This window comes from Salmo salar, chromosome ssa24 (genome assembly GCF_905237065.1).
Source record: "Salmo salar chromosome ssa24, Ssal_v3.1, whole genome shotgun sequence".
In the NCBI taxonomy this organism is placed as follows: Eukaryota; Metazoa; Chordata; class Actinopteri; order Salmoniformes; family Salmonidae; genus Salmo; species Salmo salar.
In genome coordinates this window covers 29,469,518-29,497,201 of record NC_059465.1, presented here as the reverse complement: position 1 = coordinate 29,497,201, position 27,684 = coordinate 29,469,518, and the positions used below count along the sequence as shown (strand labels likewise).

At 42.6% G+C, this 27,684-nt stretch overlaps 1 protein-coding gene across 1 annotated transcript; it reads left to right on the top strand.

The window, feature by feature from the left end:
- Positions 1-1,208: 1,208 nt before the first annotated feature.
- On the top strand, positions 1,209-27,107 carry LOC106585691 (prune homolog 2 with BCH domain). The gene is made up of 6 exons (XM_014172186.2): positions 1,209-2,251; positions 2,655-2,850; positions 5,155-5,318; positions 5,787-5,939; positions 6,315-6,409; positions 26,779-27,107. The coding sequence occupies exons 2-6, from the start codon at positions 2,828-2,830 to the stop codon at positions 26,779-26,781; spliced, it is 438 nt and encodes a 145-aa protein (XP_014027661.1). The 5' UTR covers positions 1,209-2,251; positions 2,655-2,827; the 3' UTR covers positions 26,782-27,107.
- The last annotated feature ends 577 nt before the right edge of the window (positions 27,108-27,684 follow it).

Sequence of the window (27,684 nt, the reverse complement as noted above, 5' to 3'; positions counted from 1 at the left end):
CACCACTGCGACCTGTATGCTCTAGTCGGCTGGCCCTCGCTACATATTCGTCGCCAGACCCACTGGCTCCAGGTCATCTATAAGTCTATGCTAAGTAAAGCTCAGCCTTATCTCAGCTCACTGGTCACGATAACAACACCCACCCGTAGCACACGTTTCAGCAGGTATATCTCACTGATCATCCCCAAAGCCAACACCTCATTTGGCCGCCTTTCCTTCCAGGTCTCTGCTGCCTGTGACTGGAATGAATTGCAAAAATCGCTGAAGCTGGAGACTTTTATATCCCTCACCAACTTTAAACATCAGCTACCTGAGCTGCTAACCGATCGCTGCAGCTGTACATAGTCCATCTGTAAATAGACCACCCAATCTACCTACCTCATCCCCATACTGTTTTTATTTACTTTTCTGCACACCAGTATCTCTACTTGCACATCATCATCTGCTCATTTATCACTCCAGTGTTAATCTGCAAAATTGTAATTCTTCGCTACTATGGCCTATTTATTGCCTACCTCCTTATGCCTTTTGCACACACTGTATATAGACTTTCTTTTTTCTACTGTGTCATTGACTTGTTTATTGTGTTATTGGCTTGTTTATTCCATGTGTAACTCTGCGTTGTCTGTGTCACACTGCTTTGCTTTATCTTGGCCAGGTCGCAGTTGTAAATGAGAACTTGTTCTCAACTAGCCTACCTGGTTAAATAAAGGTGAAATAAAAAAATAATTAAAAAAACAGCTCGGACACCCATGCACATCCCACAAGACATGCTACCAGAGGTTTCTTCACAATCCCCAAGTCAAGAACAGACTATGGGAGGCGCACATGACTACATGGAACTGTATTCCACATCAGGTAACTGGTGCAAGAAGTAGAATCAGATTTTAAAAAACAGATAAAAATACAACTTATGGAACAGCGGAGACTGTGAAGAGACACACACACACACACAGGCACAGACACACAAGATAAAACACACACTCTATACACACCTACACATGGATGTAGTATTGTAGATATGTGATAGTAGAGTAGTGGCCTTAGGAAACACACTTAATGTGTTGTGAAAAGTGTTATGAAATGTAATGTCATGTAATATTTTAAATTGTTTCTAACTGCCTTAATGTTGCTGGGCCCCAGGAAGAGTAGCTTCTGCCTTTGCAGCAGCTATTGGGGATCCTTAATAAATACGTATACACACACCACTGATCTACCATCATGGCCACCACAGGGTACATGAATCTTACAGTCATCTCTTTCATGCATATTAAATCATGTTATGCATTATGCATGGATTTCTGAGTGCTGCATTCCAGCGCAGTCATACTCGTCCCGTACCACTCTGGAGATGAGATGATCTCAGCTATCTCTACCTATACTCTGATTTCACTCCTTCTCACAACTTAGCTTTCTTTCATGTCACAGGCTGCAGTGGCATAAGAAGTTTGAAATTACTTTTTCAAAGTCAACCCATCCCATTGAAATACTTGCTAATCCACAGATGTAGGTTCAGCAATTGTGGAAAACAAACCGAAATGTAACTTTTATTGATGTAATACATTGGATCTTGTGTGGTCTTTTGAACCTTTTTGTTAGTATGTTTGTTTGTTCCAGGCGTCAGGACCTGAGGGTCCTGTTAGAATAATTTGTATGTGTTAGGAAAATGACTTAACTGTTCCACTCTGAAATTATAGAATAGGGTGATATGTTTGAGAATCATGGGAAGATAAAATCAGGGTATGCGGAGATCGGTTAGGATTGTAAAACTTTGAGGTTATATCCTTTAGTAGGGATGTAAACAGAGTGAAGTTGTAGAGTAGGTAATAGCAAATCATTGGAGGGTTTCAAACCAAGAGGGTCCCAAAGGGGAGGGGAGGTGAAAGCCTTGAAGAATGTGGCAACTTTTATGTTTCTTTGTGGTTAGTGGAAAAGTACTGGTTGTTTGAGAAGGGAGTGGTCTAAAGATAGGAATGTATGTTTGTATTATAAAAGGCATGAGTCCTAGTTTTTGACTTTAGAACGTTCTCTGAATAAACTGTACAGACCTTTTGCAGAAAGCTGAGTCCTTGCCTAATTATTCTTAACCCAGTGTCTTACAAACCTTGGGGATTAGTCAAAGCTTATTGAATTATCATTGGGATTCAAAATTACCGTAACAGGTCCTGAAGTCCATGCTGTTCTAGGAGTGGTGGAGCCAGATGTAGATTCTGTGGCTTCAACACTGAGTTACGCCTACTTCCTCAGCCAGGTAATGTGTGGGGACATGTTCACGTGTTCAAGGTATTTATGTGTGTACTGTATGTATGTGTGTATGTATTACAGCCTTTGAGTACTTGTTTGAGGTTGAGCTTACAGTACCAGTCAAAAGTTTGGACACACCTACTCATTCAAGGTTTGGTGTTTATTTTTACAATTCTTTTACTATATAGTGAAGACATCAAAACTATGAAATAACACATATGGAATCATGTAGTAACCAAAAAAGTGTTAAACAAACCAAAATATATTTGATGTCTTCACTATTATTCTACAATGTAAAAATAAAGAAAAACCCTGGAATGAGTGTCCAAAAGTTTGACTGGTACTGTATATGTATCTGCATGTCTTGTATTTGTACTTTCTGTGTGTCTGTGTGTTTGTGTGTGTCTCAGAAGGAGAGCTCAGGCTGTGTGAGTGTCCCGGTCCTGTGTGGTCAGCGATGTGATGTGGGCTTGCCAGGGAGACGGTGTGGTACCTTGTGAGGGTGTGTGAGTCTGCTCTGTTCTGGAAAGACGACATCAACCTACTACAGCTCCACCACAGAGGAAAACTCTCCCTCACTCTGATGAGGGACGATGTGCTCAACAGGTACACACACTAGAGGTCGACCGATTAATCGGAATGGCCGATTAATTAGGGCCGATTTCAAGTTTTCATAACAATCGGAAATCGGTATTTTTGGACACCGATTTGGCAAATGTTTTTTTTTATTTTTTACACCTTTATTTAAATAGGCAAGTCCGTTAAGAACACATTCTTATTTTCAATGACGGCCTAGGAACGGTGGGTTAACTGCCTTGTTCAGGGGCAGAACGACAGATTTTTACCTTGTCAGCTCGGGGATTCAATCTTGCAACCTTACAGTTAACTTGTCCAACGCTCTAGCCACCTGCTTTACATTGCACTCCACGAGGAGCCTGCCTGTTACGCGAATGCAGTAAGAAGCCAAGGTAAGTTGCTAGCTAACATTAAACTTATCTTATAAAAAACAATCAATCAATCAATCAATCAATCAATCATAATCACTAGTTAACTACACATGGTTGATGATATTACTAGTTTATCTAGCCTGTCCTGCATTGCATATAATCGATGCGGTGCGCATTCGTGAAAAAGGACTGTCGTTGCTCCAAAGTGTACCTAACCATAAACATCAATGTCTTTCTTAAAATCAATATACACGTATATATTTTTAAACCTGCATATTTAGTTAATAATGGCTGCTAAAATGAATTTCTTTTAACTAGGGAAAATATGTCACCTCTTGCAGCAGAGTCAGGGTATATGCAGCAGTTTGGGCCGCCTGGCTCGTTGCGAACTGTGTGAAGACTATTTCTTCCTAACAAAGACAGCCAACTTCGCCAAACGGGGGATGATTTAACAAAAGCGCATTTGCGAAAAAAGCACAATCGTTGCACGACTGTACCTAACCATAAACATCAATGCCTTTCTTAAAATCAATGCACAGAAGTATATATTTTTAAACCTGCATATTTAGCTAAAAGAAATCCAGGTTAGCAGGCAATATTAACCAGGTGAAATTGTGTCACTTCTCTTGCGTTCATTGCACGCAGAGTCAGGGTATATGCAACAGTTTGGGCTGCCTGGCTCGTTGTGAACTAATTTGCCAGAATTTTACGTAATTATGACATAACATTGAAGGTTGTGCAATGTAACAGGAATATTTAGACTTAGGGATGCCACCCGTTAGATAAAATACGGAACGGTTCCGTATTTCACTGAAAGAATCAACGTTTTGTTTTCGAGATGATAGTTTCCGGATTCGACCATATTAATCACCTAAGGCTCGTATTTCTGTGTGTTTATTATATTATAATTAAGTCTATGATTTGATATTTGATAGAGCAGTCTGACTGAGCAGTGGTAGGCACCAGCAGGCTCGTAAGCATTCATTCAAACAGCACTTTCGTGCGTTATGCCAGCAGCTCTTCGCAATGCTTCAAGCATTGCGCGGTTTTTGACTTCAAGCCTATCAACTCCCGAGATTAGGCTGGTGTAACCGATGTGAAATGGCTAGCTAGTTAGCGGGGTGCGCGCTAATAGCGTTTCAAACATCACTCGCTCTGGGACTTGGAGTAGTTGTTCCCCTTGCTCTGCATGGGTAACGCTGCTTCGAGGGTGGCTGTTGTCGATATGTTCCTGGTTCGAGCCCAGGTAGGAGCGAGGAGAGGGACGGAAGCTATACTGTTACACTGGCAATACTAAAGTGCCTATAAGAACATCCAATAGTCAAAGGTATATGAAATACAAATCGTATAGAGAGAAATAGTCCAATCATTCCTATAATAACTACAACCTAAAACTTCTTACCTGGGAATATTGAAGACTCATGTTAAAAGGAACAACCAGCTTTCATATGTTCTCATGTTCTGAGCAAGGAACTTAAACGTTAGCTTTCTTACATGGCACATATTGCACTTTTACTTTCTTTTCCAACACTTTGTTTTTGCATTATTTAAACCAAATTGAACATGTTTCATTATTTATTTGAGCCTAAATTGATTTTATTGATGTATTATATTAAGTTAAAATAAGTGTTCATTCAGTAATTGTAATTGTCATTATTAGAAAAAAAAGGGGGGGGAAAAATCGGCCGATTAATCGGTAGCGGCTTTTTGGTCCTCCAATAATCGGTATCGGTATCGGCGTTGAAAAATCATAATCCGTCGACCTCTAACACACACACAGACACACATACACAAATCATGTAGTTGATATTTTGTGTGTGTGTGTGTACATTTGCGTGTTGGTATTGCTCAGATGTGTGTATTAGGTGGTATAGTATGGAAGTGTATGTTTAGGATTTCAGACAGATCCTGAGGGCTTTGTGAAGATTTAGTATAATGTGCCCTTCCTGTGTGTCTGTTCCAGCTCCGACTATGAAGCTCTGGAGTCCAGCATCCTCCGAGTGGTCCATCACCACGAGCAACGGGCAGGAGGGGAGGGGGTGTCGTGCATGGCGGTGGTGGTCACCAGGGAGATTCTTCAAGAGGCAGTGGAGCAGATCTGTGTGCCGCTGGGGGAGCTGCTAGGAGGTGAGGACCAATGGTGCCCCCGCTGGGGGTAATGGGCTGATGCAGGACTCGCACTAAGCCCCCGATATTACTCGGTTATAACACCCACCAGGTGAGAGGGTGGGTGTGCAGTTAGGAGGGACGGGACTGCAGAGTAACAAGTCATTACATCTAGGCAGTGAGAGAATACAAGAGGGTCAGAGTGTGTAAGTGTGCGCATGCTTATGTGTGTATGTGTGCTGTGCTTACGGAGCACAATACCACCCAACAGCTCCTAAGTGTAATGAATTTAACTGATGTCACTGACATCAATTTGTTAGCCTCTGTATGATATGATAGTCTTGATGCAAAGTCCCTGAGATTTTTGCAGTCAGTATATTTTTCCTTCGTTTCAGTGCCACATACAAACATAATAGCATGTATAGCTAATATTACACCAGTGACTGAATATCGGTTTGTTTTTGATGTAGCCGGTGTGTTTTTTCTCAGAGGCCCTGAGGCTGCAATCAGAGGAGCTGTGGATCAAAGATGGCCGTCGCTCAGTGGACCTGGAGGAGCTGCTGAGGGTGTTGCAGGAGAGGAGCGGCTTCTCACCCTATGATGACACAACCAGTCCTAACGCTGGCGAGGCCCAGCTTCAAGGTGTGTGTTTATAGCTGGCAAGGTTAAAGATGTGGTTATTTGTGTAGTGTAATGTCTGTCTGTCTGTCTGTCTGTCTAAAGGCAGTGTAACTCATGATTTGGAGAATTTACATGGAATTGGAATTAGAGTAGACAGTTTAAAACATTTGTTTGGAATGGAATTAGAATTGAGATATTTACAACTTTTATTGAATGATATGTAGTTTGTATATACATTTTAATAATTTCATATTTGAATTTATATATTTTTGTCTACATTATAGCCAGATTTCCTGTGCCTAAACAATGAGATTAAACATACAGTATAGTTTTAATTGATATTAGCTGGCTTCCTCCAAACATGTACTCCGGGTGAATGGGGTGTGTGTTTGACAGGTATGGATATAGAGCACATGTTTCTGAAGGAGCTGAAGGAGTTCTCTGATGGGGAGCTGACCATATCGTTCACCATTGTGTCAGTAGATCTGAAGGTAAGGTCAAAGGTCATTAGCAAAACAAAACTAGAAATGGAAATAAACTCCCATAATTTACCCTTTTGGTTACCCTGATAGTGTTATTTTGTGTTTACACTAAATTGCGTAAAGAATATACACTACCGTTCAAAGGTTTGAGGTCACTTAGAAATGCCCTTGTTTTTTTGGTCCATTTAAAATAACATCAAATTGAATAGAACTACAGTGTAGACATTGTTAATGTTGTAAATGATTATTGTAGCTGGAAACGGCTGATTTTTAATTTAATATCTACATAGACATACAGAGGCCCATTATCAGCAACCTTCACTCCTGTGTTCCAATGGCACGTTGTGTTAGCTAGTCCAAGTTTATCATTTTAAAAGGCTAATTAATCATTAGAAAACCCTTTTGCAATTATGTTTGAACAACTGAAAACTGTTGTTCTGATTTAAAGAAGCAATTAAAATGGCCTTCTTTAAACGAGTTGAGTATCTGGAGCATCAGCATTTGTGGGTTTCGATTACAGGCTCAAAATGGCCAGAAACAAATAACTTTCTTCTGAAACTCGTCAGTCTATTCTTCTGAGAAATGAAGGCTATTCCGTGCGAGAAATTGCCAAGAAACTAAAGATCTCATACAATGCTGTGTACTACTCCCTTCACAGAACGGCGCAAACTGGCTCTAACCAATAGAAAGAGGAGTGGGAGGCCCCGGTGCAAAACTGAGCAAGAGGACAAGAGTACATTAGAGTGTCTAGTTTGAGAAGCAGATGCCTCACAAGTCCTCAACTGGCAGCTTCATTAAATAGTACCCGCAAAACACCAGTCTCAACGTCAACAATGAAGAGGCGACTCCGGGATGCTGGCCTTGTAGGCAGAGTTGCAAAGAAAAAGCGATATCTCAGACTGGCCAATAAAAAGAAAAGATTAAGATGGGCGAAAGAACACAGACCCTGGACAGAAGGAACTCTGCCTAGAAGGACAGCATCCGCTGAATCTTCACTGTTGACGTTGAGACTGGGGTTTTGCGGGTACTACAGTTGAAGTCGGAAGTTTACATACACCTTAGCCAAATACATTTAAACTCAGTTTTTCAAAATTCCTGATATTTAATCAGAATAAAAATTCCCTGTCTTAGGTCAGTTAGGATCACTACTTTATTTTAAGAATGTGAAATGTCAGAATAATAGTAGAGAGTGATTTATTTCAGCTTTTATTTCTTTCATCACATTCCCAGTGGGTCAGAAGTTTACATACACTCAGTTAGTATTTGGTAGCATTGCCTTTAAATTGTTTAACTTGGGTCAAACGTTTCGGGTAGCCTTCCACAAGCTTCCCACAATAAGTTGGGTGAATTTTGGCCCATTCCTCCTGACAGAGCTGGTGTAACTGAGTCAGGTTTGTAGGCCTCCTTGTTCGCACAAGCTTTTTCAGTTCTGCCCACAAATTTTCTATGGGATTGGGGTCAGAGCTTTGTGATGGCCACTCCAATACCTTGACTTTGTTGTCCTTAAGCCATTTTGCAACAACTTTGGAAGTATGCTTGGTGTCATTGTCCATTTGGAAGACCCATTTGCAACCAAGCTTTAACTTCCTGACTGATGTCTTGAGATGTTGCTTCAATATATCCACATAATTTTCCTTCCAACATGAAGCCATCTATTTTGTGAAGTGCACCAGTCCCTCCTGCAGCAAAGCACCCCCACAACATGATGCTGCCACCCCCATGCTTCACGGTTGGGATGGTGTTCTTCGGCTTGCAAGCATCCCCCTTTTTCCTCCAGACATAACGATGGTCATTGTGGCCAAACAGTTCTATTTTTGTTTCATCAGACCAGAGGAGATTTCTCCAAAATGTACAATCTTTGTCCCCATGAGCAGTTGCAAACCGTAGTCTGTCTTTTTCTATGGCGGTTTTGGAGCAGTGGCTTCTTCCTTGCTGAGCGGCCTTTCAGGTTATGTCCATATAGGACTTGTTTTGCTGTGGATATAGATACTTTTATACCTGTTTCCTCCAGCATCTTCACAAGGTCCTTTGCTGTTGTTCTGGGATTGATTTGCACTTTTTGCACCAAAGTACGTTAATCTCTGGGAGACAGAACACGTCTCCTTCCTGAGTGATATGACGGCTGCGTGGTCCCATGGTGTTTATACTTGCGTACTATTGTTTGTTCAGATGAACGTGGTACCTTCAGGCGTTTGGAAATTGCTCCCAATGATGAACCAGACGTGTGAAGGTCTACAATTGTTTTTCTGAGGTTTTGGCTGATTTCTTTTGATTTCCCCATGATGTCAAGCAAAGAGGCACTGAGTTTGAAGGTAGGCATTGAAATACATCCACAGGTACTCCTCCAATTGACTCAAATGATGTCAATTAGCCTATCAGAGCTTCTAAAGCCATTACATAATTTTCTGGAATTTCACAAGCTGTTTAAAGGCACAGTCAACTTAGTTTATGTAAACTTCTGACCCACTGGAATTGTGATACAGTGAAATAATCTGTCTGTAAACAATTGTTGGAAAATTACTTCTGCACAAGGTAGTTACTGTCATGCACAAAGTAGATGTCCTAACTGACTTGCCCAAACTATAGTTTGTTAACAAGAAATTTGTGGAGTGGTTGAAGAAACGATTTTTAATGACTCCAATTTAAGTGTATGTAAACTTCCGAATTCAACTGTAGTTAATGAAGCTGCCAGTTGAGGACTTGCGAGGCGTCTGTTTCTCAAACTAGACACTCTAATGTACTTGTCATCTTGCTCAGTTGTGCACTGGGGCCTCCCACTCCTCTTTCTATTCTGGTTAGTGCCAGTTTGCGCTGTTCTGTGAAGGGAGTAGTACACAGCGTTGTACGAGAACTTCAGTTTCTTGACAATTTCTCGCATGGAATAGCCTTCATTTCTCAGAACAAAAATAGACTGACGAGTTTCAGAAAAAAGTGATATGTTTCTGGTCATTTTGAGCCTGTAATCGCACTCACAAATGCTGATGCTCCAGATACTCAACCAGTCTAAAGAAGGCCAATTTTATTGCTACTTTAATCAGAACAACAGTTTTCAGCTGTGCTAACATAATTGTGAAAGGGTTTTCTAATGATCAATTAGCCTTTTAAAATGATAAACTTGGATTAGCTAACAAAATGTGCCGTTGGAATGTGCCGTTGGATGGTTGGTGATTATGGACCTCTGTACGCCTATGTAGATATTCCATAAAAAATCTGCCGTTTCCAGCTACAATAGTCATTTACAACATTAACAATTTCTACACTGTATTTCTAATCAATTTGATGTTATTTTAAATGGACAAAAAAATGGGCTTTTCTTTCAAAAACAAGGACATTTCTAAGTGACCCCAAACCTTTGAACAGTAGTGTATATTATTTATATATGGCTTCCCTGTGGCTCAGTTGGTAGAGCATGGTGTTTGCAACGCCAGGGTTGTGGGTTCGATTCCCACCAGGGGCCAGTACGGAGAGAAAAAAAAAATTATGAAATGAAATGTATGCATTCACTACTGTAAGTTGCTCTGGATAAGAGCGTCTGCTAAATGACTAAAATGTAAATATATGCTATAAACACAGATTTCGGACACTGCCCACGATTGACCAATTATATATATATATATATATTATTGGTCAGTCATGGGCCGTGTCCGAAATCTGACTTGCCTACTACTTTCTGCATACTGTGAACGAATCGTACTACATACTATTTATAACGTACTGTTCAGTACAGATGTATGGAATATGCAACAAATATCAACATACATACAACATCCATACTGAGAAGGCATCATCAAATGGGCAATCGGGCTTGTTCCCCACCTTTCGTAGATTTTTGTAGTGTGTCCCCTTTTCTGATTATCAACTGTTGTCGAACACACATGGATGTAAAAAAACTATTCTCTTCCTCAATAGTGTGCAGCGAATTCTACTAGATGAAATGCCGAAATGAGTATGACATCCGGGCATTTAAAGTTTACATGTTCAAAATTTCATATACTATAAAACTTTCAAACGGCCTCTTATTTAGGGCACAAGTATGGATATTCGGATACATTTATCCAACTTGACTGGCAAATTAAAGGAATCCTAAGAAAAAAATGGTATAGTGCTTTAAAACAGAACTGATGACACACCAGAGAAGTCAAAACCTTCATTCGGTGTCAGGTAGCAAATTTAAGCATTTCTTCCCCACTGACTTAGTTTTAAACTTTTAATTACAGACTTTTGCCTGTGTTTTTATGAGGCCCTCTGTGTTCTTTTGCATTGAGATGTTATGGAAATAGGAACCTAAATACATACACTATATATACAAAAGTATGTGGACACCCCTTCAAATTAGTGGATTCGGCTATTTCAGCCACACCCATTGCTGACAGGTGTATGAAATCGAGCACACAGACATGCAATCTCCGTAGACAAAGTTTGGCGGTAGAATGGCCTTACTGAAGAGCTCAGTGACTTTCAAAGTGGTACCCTCATAGGATGCCACCTTTCCAACAAGTCAGTTCATTAAAATTTCTGCCCTGCTAGAGCTGCCCCGGTCAACTGTAAATGCTGTTATTGTGAAGTGTAAATGACTAGGAGCAGCAATAACGGCTCAGCTGTGAAGTGGTAGGCCACATAAGCTCACAGAACTGGACCGCCGAGTGCTGAAACACGTAGCGCGTAAACATCGTCTGTCCTCGGTTGCAACACTCACAACCGAGTTCCAAACTGCCTCTGGAAGCAACATCAGCACAATTACTGTTCGTTGGGAGCTTCATGATATAGGTTTCCATGGCCGAGCAACCGCACACAAGCCTAACATCGCCATGCGCAATGCGAAGCGTCAGCTGGAGTGGTGTAAAGCTCACCCCCATTGGACTCTGGAGCAGTGGAAATCACTCTTCACCATCTTGCAGTCCGATAGACTAATCTGGGTTTGGCGGATCCCAGGAGAACGCTACCTGCCCCAATGCAGAGTGCCAACTGCAAAGTTTGGTGGAGGAGGAATAAGGGTCTGGGGCTGTTTTTCATGGTTCGGGCTAGGCCCCATAGTTCCAGTGTAGGGAAATCTTAATGCTACAGCATACAATGACATTCTAGATGATTCTGTGCTTCCAATTTTGTGGCAATCATTTGGGAAAGACCCTTTCCTGTTTTAGCATGACAATGCCCCTGTGCACAAAGCGAGATCCATACAACAATGGTTTGTCGAGATCGGTGTATGTTCCAGCAGAAAGCCTTCCAAGTGAAGGCTGTTATAGCAGCAAAGGGAGGACCACCCCCATGATTTTAGAATGAGATGTTCAACGAGCAGGTGGCCACATACTTTTGGTCATGTAATGTATGTCACAGCCAGGTGCACCACCCTTGGCTCTGCATTATAAACCTCTACCTGTCCATCCTGGGCTCTGCATTATAAACCTCTACCTGTCCATCCTGGGCTCTGCATTATAAACCTCTACCTGTCCACCCTGGGCTCTGCATTATAAACCTCTACCTGTCCACCCTGGGCTCTGCATTATAAACCCCTACCTGTCCACCCTGGGCTCTGCATTATAAACCTCTACCTGTCCACCCTGGGCTCTGCATTATAAACCCCTACCTGTCCACCCTGGGCTCTGCATTATAAACCCCTACCTGTCCACCCTGGGCTCTGCATTATAAACCTCTACCTGTCCACCCTGGGCTCTGCATTATAAACCCCTACCTGTCCACCCTGGGCTCTGCATTATAAACCCCTACCTGTCCACCCTGGGCTCTGTATTATAAACCTCTACCTGTCCACCCTTGGCTCTGCATTATAAACCTCTACCTGTTCACCCTGGGCTCTGCATTATAAACCCCTACCTGTCCATCCTGGGCTCTGCATTATAAACCTCTACCTGTCCACCCTGGGCTCTGCATTATAAACCTCTACCTGTCCATCCTGGGCTCTGCATTATAAACCTCTACCTGTCCACCCTGGGCTCTGTATTATAAACCTCTACCTGTCCACCCTGGGCTCTGCATTATAAACCCCTACCTGTCCACCCTGGGGTCTGCATTATAAACCTTTACTTGGCCTAGCCACTCCACTTCTCACTGTGGAAACTGAGAGCCACAAGGGAGCAAGGCTCGAGACCTACACACACACACACACACACACACAGAGGGTGCTTCCAGACACCTGCGTGCTTGTGCTTTTGTATCCCTCCCTGCTCTCTCCGCGGCAACTTCTAATGTGTTTCTCCATTTCATTTATTATATCTTTTGCTTTTCCCAAGTCATTTTTCTCCCCTGCCGCCTGGCGTGAGATATTAGGGTATGTGTAAAATAAATGATGTCTATAGCTGTAGGGGTAGCTCTGGTTCCCCCGGAACTACCTACGTCCAAGGAACATTAAACATCAGATCCTCCTTTAGCCAATAAATAACTATTCATTTGAATGGCTTTGTGCACTGGACTTCTGTGCATATTTTACCAGCCCAAGGAGAGGGCCCATTAGGGACTTAATATAGAATAAATGGCCAGGGGCGTCGGTGGACGCGCGACTCAGCAGCATCATGGTGAGTTACTAATGATCTGCGAGGGCTTCAAATGAATCCGTTATATGCAGTATGTATATATTTATATATTATTTTTTAATTGTGTTTGAGAAGAACAAAACGCTAAGCACATCATTTAGGTTTGCCTTAAATGCTTTTCAAAAACAAAATAAATTAGATTCAATTAGTCCGTAATGGAGTGTGTGTGTGTGTGCGTGTGTGCGTGTTCTCTAGTGTATGTGTGTGTGTGTGTGTTTATCTTTGTGGGTGTGGGTAAAGAGAGAGCAATAGGAGATTTTTAGTAGTGCCGTAGAAGCGATTTGTAGCGCTGATTGTCTTGTTAGCACAAGAATAAGCCCCTGAGTGTGTTGGGTGTAAGTACGTATGTGGATAGATACATCAGTCTGGACAAATATACATCAGTCTGCCTGTACTGATGCAGTATGGATAGAAGAGAGTGAGGAGGAGGGACTAGAAAGACTGATATCAATCCATAAGGAAGACCGTTACAATCCAATGTCACTGTCTGGTGGATCAACATTACTAATCAATTATTTCCATCATTCAGACATCTGTTTCTGTCTGTAGAACTGTACCAGTGGATTAGTAGGTCACAATTTATCAGGATATTTCCCTATAATCTGATGCTAAACTATAAAAAAACGATCAACGGCAACTCTATTGATATGCAACCAGGAAAACCTGGTTCAGTCTGCTTTCCAACAAACACTGGGGGATTAATTAACCTTTCAGCAGGACAATAACCTAAAACACAATTCCAAATCTACCCTAGAGTTGCTTACCAAGAAGACAGTGAATGTTCCTAAGTGGCCGAGTTACAGTTTAGACTAAAATCTACTTGAAAATCTTTGGCAAGACTTGAAAATATTTGTCTAGTAATGATTTAACACAGATTTGACAGAACTTGGAAGACTTTTGAAAAGAGTAATGGACAAATGTTGCACAATCCAGGTGTGGAAAGCTCTTACCCAGAAAGACTCACAGCTGTAACCACTGCCAAAGATGCTTCTACAAAGTATTGACACAAGGGTGTGTAAATTAGATATTTCTGTATTCATTTTCAGTCAATTGGCAAAAAATTCTTAAAACATGTTTTTGCTTTGTTATTATGTGGTATTGTGTGTAGATGGGGGTATATATGTATATATATATATATATATATATATAATTTTTTTATCCATTTTGAATTCAGGCTGTAACACGTCAACATTTGGAATAATAAGGGGTATGAATACTTTATGAAGGCACTGTATGTATGGGGTTAGTGGAAATGTTGTTGACATTTTGTTGAACATCTTCAGAACTTCTACAAACCATCTATTTGGGACTATCCAAATAAAGTGTTAGTGTGTGTGTCTGTGTTGCTGTGACTAGATGTTTGTCTCTGTGCATGTAGTATCTGTGCTCCTCTGACTCGGTTTAAGCAAAGCAAGGTAATCAGCCGTAAGTGCATCTAACTTTCACAAAAACACATTTTCCAAAATGGGAGCATTTATGTATTATTTTGCAAATGTACTTGTTGGTAAAACAAAGCGATTTCTTCAACTCTTCAGAGTGATTGAGCCATCTGGAGCACTCTTTCTCTGTCTCTCTCGCTCTCTGTCTCTCTCCCTCTCTTTGTATCTCTCTCTCTCTCTATTCTCTTTATCTCTGCAGTAATGAAGTTACTTGTACAAGTTACATTTCGGTTTAGAAACCTACCTCAAACCCCATTCACATCTCCGTTCCAAGTTTCGTACAGTAGAAAGTGCCTACACTTTTCTTCTTTACACAGATACCCCAAAGAACTAGTTTCCAGCATCCTACAAGTAATACTTAAAGGGATTTTTTGAGGACATTCTAACCCAATCTTAATGGTTATCTTATCTCCAAGAGGAGCCACATAGTTTTTCATTGTCAATAACGTATTTATATTTCATTGGGTTAAAATTGTAAAATAATATTCCCAAACAGAATAAATGGAATGCTGACAAATGTTAGGAGATGCAGTGTCTTGGTGTTTTCTGCTAAGCTAACGGCAAGCCTGGTAATTAGCCGCGGCAGTTGAAGTGTTGGTTGGTGTCGGCGTGCTGAGGAGTTGATGAACTGTAGGAGACGTAGGAGCCTGGAGCCACGTGCATAGAGATGTTACCATATTCATGAGAGTGAGTTTGTGTGAGGTGGGGGGGGGGGGGACGACGGTGTTCTATGTGTGTGTGTGTGTGCCAGAGTTCGAAATGTTTTTTATGCCTGTTTTTCTTTTGTCATTGTTTTACCTGCCATTTTAGCTAGATGCAAAGAGTGTTTACAATGTTTGTGTAACTGAGCATGCAAGTGTGTTTGTGTCTCATCATTGTGTTTGTCTGTGTTAGAGGGTATGTTAATTTTTTTTATTAGTCTCCGAGCCTTCCTTTTTATTTATTTATGCCAGGACAGTTTTACCCAGCACCCCTTGCAAATAATTATCTGTGCTAATTATGGGCCTGCAGTCACAGCGCTCCAAATGCTTTTCTGTTGAGATGGGCTCTGGGATAGCAGGTGCAGGGCGGCCCTCCCAGGGACTAAGATTAAAGAGTGGGCCTCTCCCCTAATGTCGGAACCCATAACCAAATCTCGTGGTAGCTGTTTGACAGTCTGTCTCGAGAGATTACATGAAGCCTGACTAGGACACCAGTCACATCCATCTTTGAAAATACAAAAGAAGTGTAGTGAATTTCATAAGCATCCCATGGCTGCTTTAGAGATTTGATATGGCCAATGGCTATACTTTTAGTTTTTGTATATGTTTCCATGTTGCTCACTGGACTCATCCTGCCGTTGTTTGGGACATATCCCTCCCTTTGAGTTGGTTTGGGCAAAAAGATCAATGGTAGGTAAGTAAGCAAAAAAAAAATGCATTGATAGATTCTAGCCCCAAATCTCTTACCATGTTGTTGGGTGAATCAAGCACATGGGCAGAATATCCAAATTACATTTGTGCGTATGTTGTGTGACAAACTTTTACCTCCTCCATCTCCTCCCCTTACCGCCCCTTACCCCCATCCAGTCTGTCTCCCAAAGTTCCACAGAGTTGTGCACGGAGCGGATGGTGTCAGCTCGCTCCTTGCCACTCCATTTGCAGTAGCTGTACTGCTGTGATCACAGACAGACGTATAAATCAAACCTAGCTTGATGGATTCATCAGGGCGATGAAACGATCGCCTCAGAAGAGCGCCAGAGCTCTCTGAGCATCGTGTTTTTGACAGAAAGGGTATGCAAAGAGCCTAAATGGATGAATGATTGATTAATTCTTTGCCTGAGATGTTGTCGACAGAAGGAAACGTGTTTTTGCTTTGACTTTGTTTGCATGGGAATTTGCGCGTGGGGTGTGAGTTATGGAGCACCAGTTTATACCTAAGGCTATTATTCTGCATAATGACGGCAGGTTGGAGGAGACACTAAAGACTCACTACCTGTGGAGCAAACACAACTAGGGGGAGAGGGGAAAGAAGGGGAGGGGAGAGAGGAAGGAGAAAGGAGAGAGAGAGGGAGAAGGGAGGGAGGGAGAGGGGAAGGAGAAGGGAGGGAGTGAGAGAGAGAGGGAGAAGGGGGATAGATGGCATAGATAGAGGGAAGCATAGAGACAGGCAGACTGAGATGAATAGAGGAAGGGAGCGAGTAAAACATGAAGCAACAAAGTATCGAGAGAGAAAGAAAGGCTTCAGCTGTGTATGGCTTTACCTCCCATGTTCATCTCATTAATCTAGTTATATTGACCAAATATCGGCCTACACATCACAGACAAACTGAAATGGTCCACCCACACAGACAGAGTGGTGAAGAAGGCGCAACAGCGCCTCTTCAACCTCAGGAGGCTGAAGAAATTTGGTTTGTCACCTAAAATACTCACAAACTTTTACAGAAGAACAATCGAGAGCATCCTGTCAGGCTGTATTAAATCAAATGTATTTATATAGCCCGTCTTACATCAGCTGATATATCAAAGTGCTGTACAGAAACCCAGCCTACAACCCCAAACAGCAAGCAATGCAGGTGTAGAAGCACGGTGGCTAGGAAAAACTCCGTAGAAAGGCCAACACCTAGGAAGAAACCTAGAGGAACCAGGCTATGAGGGGTGGCCAGTCCTCTTCTGGCTGTGCCGGGTGGAGATTATAACAGAACATGGCCAAGATGTTCATCATGGTCAAATAATAGTAATCACAGTGAACAGGTCAGGGTTCCATAGCCGCAGGCAGAACAGTTGAAACTGGAGCAGCAGCACGGCCAGGTGGACTGGGGACAACAAGGAGTCATCATGCCAGGTAGTCATGGTCCTAGGGCAAAGGTCGAGAGAGAGAGAGAGAGAGAGAGAGAGACCCTCTAGCCCCCTGACACAAACTACTGCAGCATAAATACTGGAGGCTGAGACAGGAGGGGTCAGGAGACACTGTGGCCCTGTCCGATGATACCCCCAGACAGGGCCAAACAGGCAGGATATAACCCCACCCATTTTGCCAAAGCACAGCCCCCACACCACTAGAGGGATATCTTCAACCACCAATTTACCATCCTGAGACAAGGCCGAGTATAGCCCACAAAGATCTCCGCCACAGCACAACCCAAGGGGGGGGCGCCAACCCAGACAGGAAGACCACGTCAGTGACTCAACCCACTCAAGTGACGCACCCCTCCTAGGGACGGCATGGAAGAGCACCAGTAAGCCAGTGACTCAGCCCCTGTAATAGGGTTAGAGGCAGAGAATCCCAGTGGAGAGGGGAACTGGCTAGGCAGAGACAGCAAGGCCGGTTCGTTGCTCCAGTGCCTTTCCGTTCACCTTCACACTCCTGGGCCAGACTACACTCAATCATAGGACCTACTGAAGAGACGAGTCTTCAATAAAGACTTAAAGGTTGAGACCGAGTCTGCGTCTCTCACATGGGTAGGCAGACCATTCCATAAAAATGGAGCTCTATAGGAGAAAGCCCTGCCTCCAGCTGTTTGCTTAGAAATTCTAGGGACAATTAGGAGGCCTGCGTCTTGTGACCGTAGCGCACGTGTAGGTATGTACGGCAGGACCAAATCGGAAAGATGGGTAGGAGCAAACGCATGTAATGCTTTGTAGGTTAGCAGTAAAACCTTGAAATCATCCCATGCCTTAACAGGAAGCCAGTGTAGGGAGGCTAGCACTGGAGTAATATGATCAAAATGTTTGGTTCTAGTCAGGATTCTAGCAGCTGTATTTAGCACTAACTGAAGTTTATTTAGTGCTTTATCTGGGTAGCCGGAAAGTAGAGCATTGCAGTCGTCTAACCTAGAAGTAACAAAAGCATGGATACATTTTTCTGCAACAATGTTGGACGGAAAGTTTCTGATTTTTGAAATGTTACATAGATGGAAAAAAGCTGTCCTTGAAACAATCTTGATATGTTCGTCAAAAGAGAGATCAGGGTCCAGAGTAACGCCGAGGTCCTTCAGTTTTATTTGAGACGACTGTACAACCATCAAGATTAATTGTCAGATTCAACAGAAGATCCCGTTGTTTCTTGGGACCTAGAACAATCATCTCTGTTTTGTCCGACTTTAAAACTAGAAAGTTTGCAGCCATCCACTTCCTTATGTCTGAAACACAGGCTTCCAGCGAGGGCAATTTTGGGGCTTCACCATGCTTCATTGAAATGTACAGCTGTGTGTCATTCGCATACCAGTGAAAGTTACATCATGTTTTCGAATGACATCCCCAAGAGGTAAAATACACTGCTCAAAAAATAAAGGGAACACTTAAACAACACAATGTAACTCCAAGTCAATCACACTTCTGTGAAATCAAACTGTCCACGTAGGAAGCAACACTGATTGACAATACATTTCACATGCTGTTGTGCAAATGGAATAGACAACAGGTGGAAATTATAGGCAATTAGCAAGACACCCCCAGTAAAGGAGTGGTTCTGCAGGTGGTGACCAAAGACCACTACTCAGTTCCTATGCTTCCTGGCTGATGTTTTGGTCACTTTTGAATGCTGGCGGTGCTTTCATTCTAGTGGTAGCATGAGACGGAGTCTACAACCCACACAAGTGGCTCAGGTAGTGCAGCTCATCCAGGATGGCACATCAATGCGAGCTGAGGCAAGAAGGTTTGCTGTGTCTGTCAGCGTAGTGTCCAGAGCATGGAGGCGCTACCAGGAGACAGGCCAGTACATCAGGAGACGTGGAGGAGGCCGTAGGAGGGCAACAACCCAGCAGCAGGACCGCTACCTCCACCTTTGTGCAAGGAGGAGCAGGAGGAGCACTGCCAGAGCCCTGCAAAATGACCTCCAGCAGGCCACAAATGTGCATTTGTCTGCTCAAACGGTCAGAAACAGACTCCATAAGGGTGGTATGAGGGCCCGACGTCCACAGGTGGGGGTTGTGCTTACAGCCCAACACCGTGCAGGACGTTTGGCATTTGCCAGAGAACACCAAGATTGGCAAATTCGCCACTGGCGCCCTGAGCTCTTCACGGATGAAAGCAGGTTCACACTGAGCACATGTGACAGACGTGACAGAGTCTGGAGACGCCGTGGAGAACGTTCTGCTGCCTGCAACATCCTCCAGCATGACCGGTTTGGCGGTGGGTCAGTCATGGTGTGGGGTGGCATTAATTTGGGGGGCCACACAGCCCTCCATGTACTCGCCAGAGGTAGCCTGACTGCCATTAGGTACCGAGATGAGATCCTCAGACCCCTTGTGAGACCATATGCTGGTGCGGTTGGCCCTGGGTTCCTAATGCAAGACAATGCTAGACCTCATGTGGCTGGAGTGTGTCAGCAGTTCCTGCAAGAGGAAGGCATTGATGCTATGGACTGGCCAGCCCGTTCCCCAGACCTGAATCCAATTGAGCACATCTGGGACATCATGTCTCGCTCCATCCACCAACGCCACGTTGCACCACAGACTGTCCAGGAGTTGGCGGATGCTTTAGTCCAGGTCTAGGAGGAGATCCCTCAGGAGACCATCCGCCACCTCATCAGGAGCATGCCCAGGCGTTGTAGGGAGGTCATACAGGTACGTGGAGGCCACACACACTACTGAGCCTCATTTTGACTTGTTTTAAGGACATTACATCAATGTTGGATCAGCCTGTAGTGTGGTTTTCCACTTTAATTTTAAGTGTGACTCCAAATCCAGACCTCCATGGGTTGATAAATTGGATTTCCATTGATTATTTTTGCGTGATTTTTGTTGTCAGCACATTCAACTATGTAAAGAAAAAAGTATTTAATAAGATTATTTCATTCATTCAGATCTAGGATGTGTTATTTTAGTGTTCCCTTTATTTTTTTGAGCAGTGTATATCGTGAAAACAATAGTGGTCCTAAAACGGAACCTTGAGGATCACCAACATTTACAGAGACAAACTGATATCTTTCCGACAGATAAGATCTAAACCAGGCCAGAACTTGTCCGTGTAGACCAATTTGGGTTTCCAATCTCTCCAAAAGTATGTGGTGATTGATGGTATCAAAAGCAGCACTCCTCGGTCTGACACCATTAAAAGGTAATTTGCCACCTTCACAAGTGCAGTCTCAGTGCTATGATGGGGTCTAAAACTAGACTGAAGCATTTCGTATACATTGTTTGTCTTCAGGAAGGCAGTGAGTTGCTGCGCAACAGCTTTTAAAAATGTTTTTGAGAGGAATGGGAGATTTGATATAGGCCGATTGTTTTTTATATTTTCTGGGTCAAGGTTTGGCGTTTTCAAGAGTGGCTTTATTACTGCCACTTTTAGTGAGTTTGGTACACATCCGGTGGATAGAGAGCCATTTATTATGTTCAACATAGGAGGGCCAAGCACAGGAAGCAGCTCTTTCAGTAGTTTAGTTGGAATAGGGTCCAGTATGCAGCTTGAAGGTTTAGAGACCATGATTATTTTCATCATTGTGTCAAGAGATATAGTACTAAAACACTTGAGTGTCTCCCTTGATCCTAGGTCCTGGCAGAGTTGTGCAGACTCTGGACAACTGAGCTTTGGAGGAATACGCAGATTTAAAGAGGAGTCCGTAATTTGCTTTTTAATGATCATGATCTTTTCCTCAAAGAAGTTCATGAATTTATACTGCTGAAGTGAAAACCATCCTCTCTTGGGGAATGCTGCTTTTTAGTTAGCTTTGCGACAGTATCAAAAAGAAATTTTGGATTGTTCTTATTTTCCTCAATTAGGTTGGAAAAATAGGATGATCGAGCAGCAGTGAGGGCTCTTCGATACTGCACGGTACTGTCTTTCCAAGCTAGTTGGAAGACTTCCAGTTTGGTGTGGCGCCATTTCCATTCCAATTTTCTGGAAGCTTGCTTCAGAGCTCGGGTATTTTCTGTATACCAGGGAGCTAGTTTCTTATGACAAATGTTTTTAGGGGTGCAACTGCATCTAGGGTATTGCACAAGGTTAAATTGAGTTCCTCAGTTAGGTGGTTAACTGATTTTTGTCCTCTGACGTCCTTGGGTAGACAGAGGGAGTCTGGAAGGGCATCAAGGAATCTTTGGGTTGTCTGAGAATTTATAGCACGACTTTTGATGCTCCTTGGTTGGGGTCTGAGCAGATTATTTGTTGCGATTGCAAACGTAATAAAATGGTGGTCCGATAGTCCAGGATTATGAGAAAAAATATTAAGATCCACAACATTTATTCCATGGGACAAAACTAGGTCCAGAGTATGACTGTGGCATTGAGTAGGTCCGGAGACATGTTGGACAAAACCCACTGAGTCGATGATGGCTCCGAAAGCCTTTTGGAGTGGTTCTGTGGACTTTTCCATGTGAATATTAAAGTCACCAAAAATTTGAATAATATCTGCTATGACTACAAGGTCCGATAGGAATTCAGGGAACTCAGTGAGGAACGCTGTATATGGCCCAGGAGGCCTGTAAACAGTAGCTATAAAAAGTGATTGAGTAGGCTGCATAGATTTCATGTCAAAAGACGAAAACGTCCTTATTTTTTTTTTGTAAATTGAAATTTGCTATCGTAAATGTTAGCAACACCACCGCCTTTGCGGGATGCGCGGGGGATATGGTCACTAGTGTAAGCAGGAGGTGAGGCCTCATTTAACACAGTAAATTCATCAGGCTTAAGCCATGTTTCAGTCAGGCCAATCACATCAAGATTGTGATCAGTGATTAGTTCATTGACTATAACTGCCATGGAAGTGAGGGATCTAACATTAAGTAGCCCTATTTTGAGATGTAAGGTATCATGATCTCTTTCAATAATGGCAGGAATGGAGGAGGTCTTTATTCTAGTGAGATTGCTAAAGCGAACACCGCCATGTTTAGTTTTGCCCAACCTAGGTTGAGGCACAGACACGGTCTCAATGGGGATTGCTGAGCTGACTACAACTGACTGTGCTAGTGGCAGACTCTGAATCACTGCCTGGTACGGCAACTGCACTGCCCTCAACCGCAAGGCTCTCCAGAGAGTAGTGCAGTCTGCACAACGAGGGGCAAACTACCTGCCCTCCAGGACACCTACAGCACCCAATGTCACAGGAAGGCCAAAAAGATCATCAAGGACAACAATCACCCGAGCCACTGCTTGTTCACCCCGCTAACATCCAGAAGGCGAGGTCAGTACAGGTGCATCAAAGCTGGGACCGAGAGACCGATAAACAGCTTCTATCTCAAGACCATCAGACTATTAATCAGCCATCACTAACATTGGCTGCTGCCAACATACAGACTCAAATCTCTGGCAACTTTAATATATGGACTTAATAAAGGTATGGTATTACTAGTCACTTTAAATAACACCACTTTAATAATGTTTACATATCCTACATTACTCATACTGTATTCTATACCATCTACTGCATCTTGCCTATGCCGCATGACCATCGCTCATCCATATATTTATATGTACATATTCTCATTCATCCCTTTACATTTGTGTATATAAGGTAGTTATATACATAATTTGTTAGATTACTTGTTAGATATTACTGCGTTGTCGGAACTAGAAGCACAAGCATTTTGCTACGCTGGCATTAACATCTACTAACCATGTGTATGTGACCAATAAAATTTGACTTGATTTGGGATACCTAGTCAGTTGTACAACTGAATGCATTCAACTGAAATGTGTCTTCCGCATTTAACCTCTGAATCAGAGAGGTGTGGGGGGCTGCCATAATCGACATCCACGTCTTCGGCGCCCAGGGAACAGTGGGTTAACTGCCTTGCTCAGGGGCAGAACGACAAATTTGACCTTGTCAGCTCAGGGATTTGATCCAGCAACCTTTACAGTATTCCAGTACATTTGTAAAGACGTACATAGATTTATATCTTATTCCAGTGCGTTTGTATAGACTTACATTGTTAGATTCTCTACATGAGAGATACAAAACCATGGGGTGGCTTAAGGAGAGGGACGTGAGAGGCTCAGTTTGAATGGGTAGAATGACGGGGGAGGAAGGAGTGAATCTTCGTGGAGGAAAAACTATTTCGAAATAACTCCGACGTAGATAGAGTGTTTTAAAGTTTAGAAGATGGGTTCTGTGCTTTTAGGCAATGGGAAAGAGAGGCCATGGTTGGTATCATGAGGTTAGTAAGTGAAATTGTAGCTGATGATTTGGGGATGTTGGGGGGTGAGCATGGGGGGGGGGGGTGTGGCTTGTAATTTACTCGCGTTACAAACAAATGGCAGACAGATTGTGGCTCTGCGTGTCATCTGATTTGCGCTCTACTTTCTCTCTGTGTTTTCCAGCTTGTGTGTGTGTGTGCGTGCGTGGGGGGGGTCAAGGTTTGTGCACATCACTGTTTGTATAATTGTATTCATGAGTCGATATATTATATGCATTGTGTGAATATGTGTGTTTTTAACAAGGCTTCGGAGCCCTCATAGCACTCATCAGGATATCGCTGGTGAAAAATGACTGTGTCGCCGGGGTGACAGTTGTGTGTGAGCAGATTGATGGGGCTCTCCCTGACAGCAGCCATATTGTGCAGGAGGACAGTTGAGAGAGATGCCGTGTGGCCCTCATCCACGTAGGTTAATATGAACTCAGCCTAGGCAACAACATGCTCTACAACATCCATCCATCCCTTCTACTGGGCCTTCACACACCACACAGACACGGATCACACAACTCACAATGCACTCTCGCATACACACACACACATACTCAGGTGTGTCGTACGCACCTACACAGACACAGCACAGGGCATATAGCCTGGGGAGTAGACTGAGAGAAGTTTCTTTACCCATATCTTTCATGCAATTCCAATGTACTTGTACACACAGTACTTATTTAATCAAGATGTGTTAATTTTCTAAGTCTATTCAATTCATGTTATCTTTTTGTTTATATTTGATTTAAAGTTGTGTTTTAATGTGTTGACAATTTCCCTGTATTATTCTAAGTTATAATGACATATAGGTTTCTTAAAAAAATGAAGGGTGTTATTTAAAAGCATACAATATGTTAACTTGTGCGCCATTGAAAAAACAAACAACCATCATACAACAAATGTAGTGATTCATTTCGCTATTTGTTTTAAAATGTAACACTTACACACTTTTTTCATGAACATTGTCTTGCAAATTAGGGATGCCACAGCATCATTGTTAATCATTGAAGAGAGAAATAACCTAGATGGGAAAAAAACAAGCTCCCTTGACAAACTAATCCATTAATTAATGCAACTTTCTCTCCATCAATCAATGGAGCTGTCAGAGAATTACCATAATCTTGGAATGTTGGATGTGTTAAGAGCAAACAGTTAATTTCCAAACGATAAATCATCAAATGTCTCTTTACCCCTGTCTGTGCCCTGACAGCTTCGTCTCTCATCAAAATAGACAAAGACATTCTTTAAAAACACTTTTGACTCGATACAAACAATTTGACCGGGGACCAACAAGTTTTTATATCAGTTTAAGTGGAGTTTTTTAAGTGGCACAAAAAGGTTTAGATAAAGAATTTATGAATATTAAAGGGATAGCTCACCCAAATTACAAATGTGTTTTCTTACCCTGTAAGCAGTCTATGAACAAGGTATAACCTCAATACATGCTTTGGTTTAGTTTCAATGGTACTGTTTCCAAATACTAATGTTTTAGCATTTGTTGCACAAATCCCATGGAAGTCATGGTACCTACAGTACCAGTCAAAAGTTTGGACACCTATTAATTTCAGAGTTTTTCTTTATATATACGATTTTCTACGTTTTAGAGTAATAGTGAAGACATCAAACGTATGAAATAACACATGGAATCAGGTAGTAACCAAAAAAGTGTTAAACAAATATAAAATATATATTTATATTTTAGATTCTTCAAAGTAGCCACTCTTTGCCTTGATGACAGCTTTGCACACTCTTGGCATTCTCTCAACCAGCTTCATGAGGTAGTCACCTGGAACGCATTTCAATTAACAGGTGTGTCGTGTGTTAAAAGTTAATTTGTGGAATTTCTTTCCTCAATGCGTTTGAGCCAATCAGTTGTGTTGTGACAAGCTAGGGGAGGTATACAGAAGATAGCCCTATTTGGTAAAAGACCAAGTCCATATTATGGCAAGAACAGCACAAATAAACAGAGAGAAACGACAGTCCATCATTACTTTATGACATGAAGGTTAGTCAATCCGGAAAATGTCGAGAACTTTGACACTTTTTCAAGTACAATCGCAAAAACCATCAAGCGCTATGATGAAACTGGCTCTCATGAGGACCGCCACATGAAAGGAAGACCCAGAGTTACCTCTGCTGCAGAGGATAAGTTCCTTAGAGTTAACTGCATCTCAGATTGCAACCCAAATAAATGCTTCACTGAGTTCAAGTAACAAACACATCTCAAAATCAACTGTTCAGAGGAGACTGCGTGAATCAGGCCTTCGTGGTTAAATTGCTGCCAAGAAACCACTACTAAAGGACACCCATAAGAAGAAGAGACTTGCTTGGGCCAAGAAACCCGAGCAATGAACATTAGACCGGTGGAAATCTGTCCTTTGGTCTGATGGTCCAAATTTGAGATTTTTGTTCCAACCGCTGTGTCTTTGTGAGACGCAGAGTAGGTGAACGGATGATCTCCGCATGTGTGGTTCCCACACATGGTTCCCACACGTGAAGCATGGAGGAGGAGGTGTGATGGTGTGGGGGTGCTTTGCTGGTGACACTGTCAGTGATTTATTTAGAATTCAAGGCACACTTAACCAGCATGGCTACCACAGCATTCTGCAGTGATACGCCATCCCATCTGGTTTGCACTTAGTCCCACTATCATTTGTTTTTCAACAGGACAATGACCTAAAACACACCTCCAGGCTGTGTAAGGGCTGTTTGACCAAGAAGGAGAGTGGTGGAGTGCTGCATCAGATGACTTAGCCTCCACAATCACCCGACCTCAAACCAATTGAGATGGTTTGGGATGAGTTGGACCGCAGAGTGAAGGAAAAGCAGCCAACAAGTGCTCAGCATATGTGGGAACTCCTTCAAGACTGTTGGAAAAGCATTCCTCGTGAAACTGGTTGAGAGAATGCCAAGAGTGAACAAAGCTGTCATCCATGCAAAGGGTGTCTCCTTCGAAGAATCTAAAAGATAAAAGATATTTTGATTTGTTTAACACTTCTTTGGTCACTACATGATTCCATGTATTATTTCATAGTTTTGATGTCTTCACTATTATTCTACAATGTAGAAAATAGTAAAAATAAAGAAAAACCCTTGAATAAGTAGGTGTGTCCAAACTTTTGACTGGTACTTTATATTAGCATTTTTGGTGCATTATGTGCAAATCATCTATGTGACTTTGTTGAGCTACACCATTTGAGATACTAATATTAACAAAGTGTTGCGCTAGGGAGGCTGGAGTGAGTCTTTTTTAAATCTAACACACATAATTCCTACTTTCATATGACCACCTAGTAATGGAATGCTCGTCATGGCCTGGTTGGGGAGTTCCAGTCATTCTGTCACCACCATGGTTATGAGAGTCTAGTTGTAGTCTCATCTCACCCGAGTGACCCTCGCCATCCACGCCAGCAGGTGGCAGTGTACTCAGACAACTCTTACATTCTCAACCAGGTATGTGTTATTTTGCAGGCCTACGTAGATACACACACATCACCTAGTCCAGAGTTATATACACATCACCTAGTAGAGCGGTATACACAGATCACCTAGGAAATACAATGTATATACAAAAGTATGTGGACACCCTTTCAAATTTGTGGATTTGTCTATTTCAGCCACACCCATTGCTGACAGGTGTATAAAATCGAGGAACACAGCCATGTAATCTCCATAGACAAACATTGACAGTGGAATGGTCTTACTGAAGAGCTCAGTGACTTTCAACGTGACACCATCATAGGATGCCGCCTTTCCAACAAGTCAGTTCGTCAAATTTCTGCCTTGCGAGAGCTGCCCCAGTCAACTGTAAGTGCTGTTATTTTGAAGTGGAAACGTCTAGGAGCAAAAATGGCTCAGCCATGAAGTGGTAGGCCACACAAGCTCACAGAACCGGACCGCCAGGTACTGAAGTGCATAGCGAGTACGAATCGTCTGTCCTCGGTTGCAACACTCACTCCAAACTGCCTCTGGAAGCAACGTCAGCACAATAACTGTATGTCGGGAGTTTTATTAAATGGGTTTCGATGGCCGAGCAGCTGCACACAAGCCTAAGATCACCATGCGCAATGTCAAGCGTCGGCTAGAGTAGTGTAAAGCTCACCCCAATTGGTCTCTGGAGCAGTGGAAACACGTTTTCTGGAGTGATGTATCACTCTTCACCATCTGGGTTTGGCGGATGCCAGGAGAACGCTACCTGCC

Bases quoted from the DNA above. Each gene is read 5' to 3' on its own strand.
- LOC106585691 (XM_014172186.2), top strand. From the start codon at position 2,828: ATGAGGGACGATGTGCTCAACAG. The intron at 2,851-5,154 runs GTACACACACTA...TGTCTGTTCCAG, and splicing joins AGGGACGATGTGCTCAACAG to CTCCGACTATGAAGCTCTGG. The intron at 5,940-6,314 runs GTGTGTGTTTAT...TGTGTTTGACAG, and splicing joins TGGCGAGGCCCAGCTTCAAG to GTATGGATATAGAGCACATG.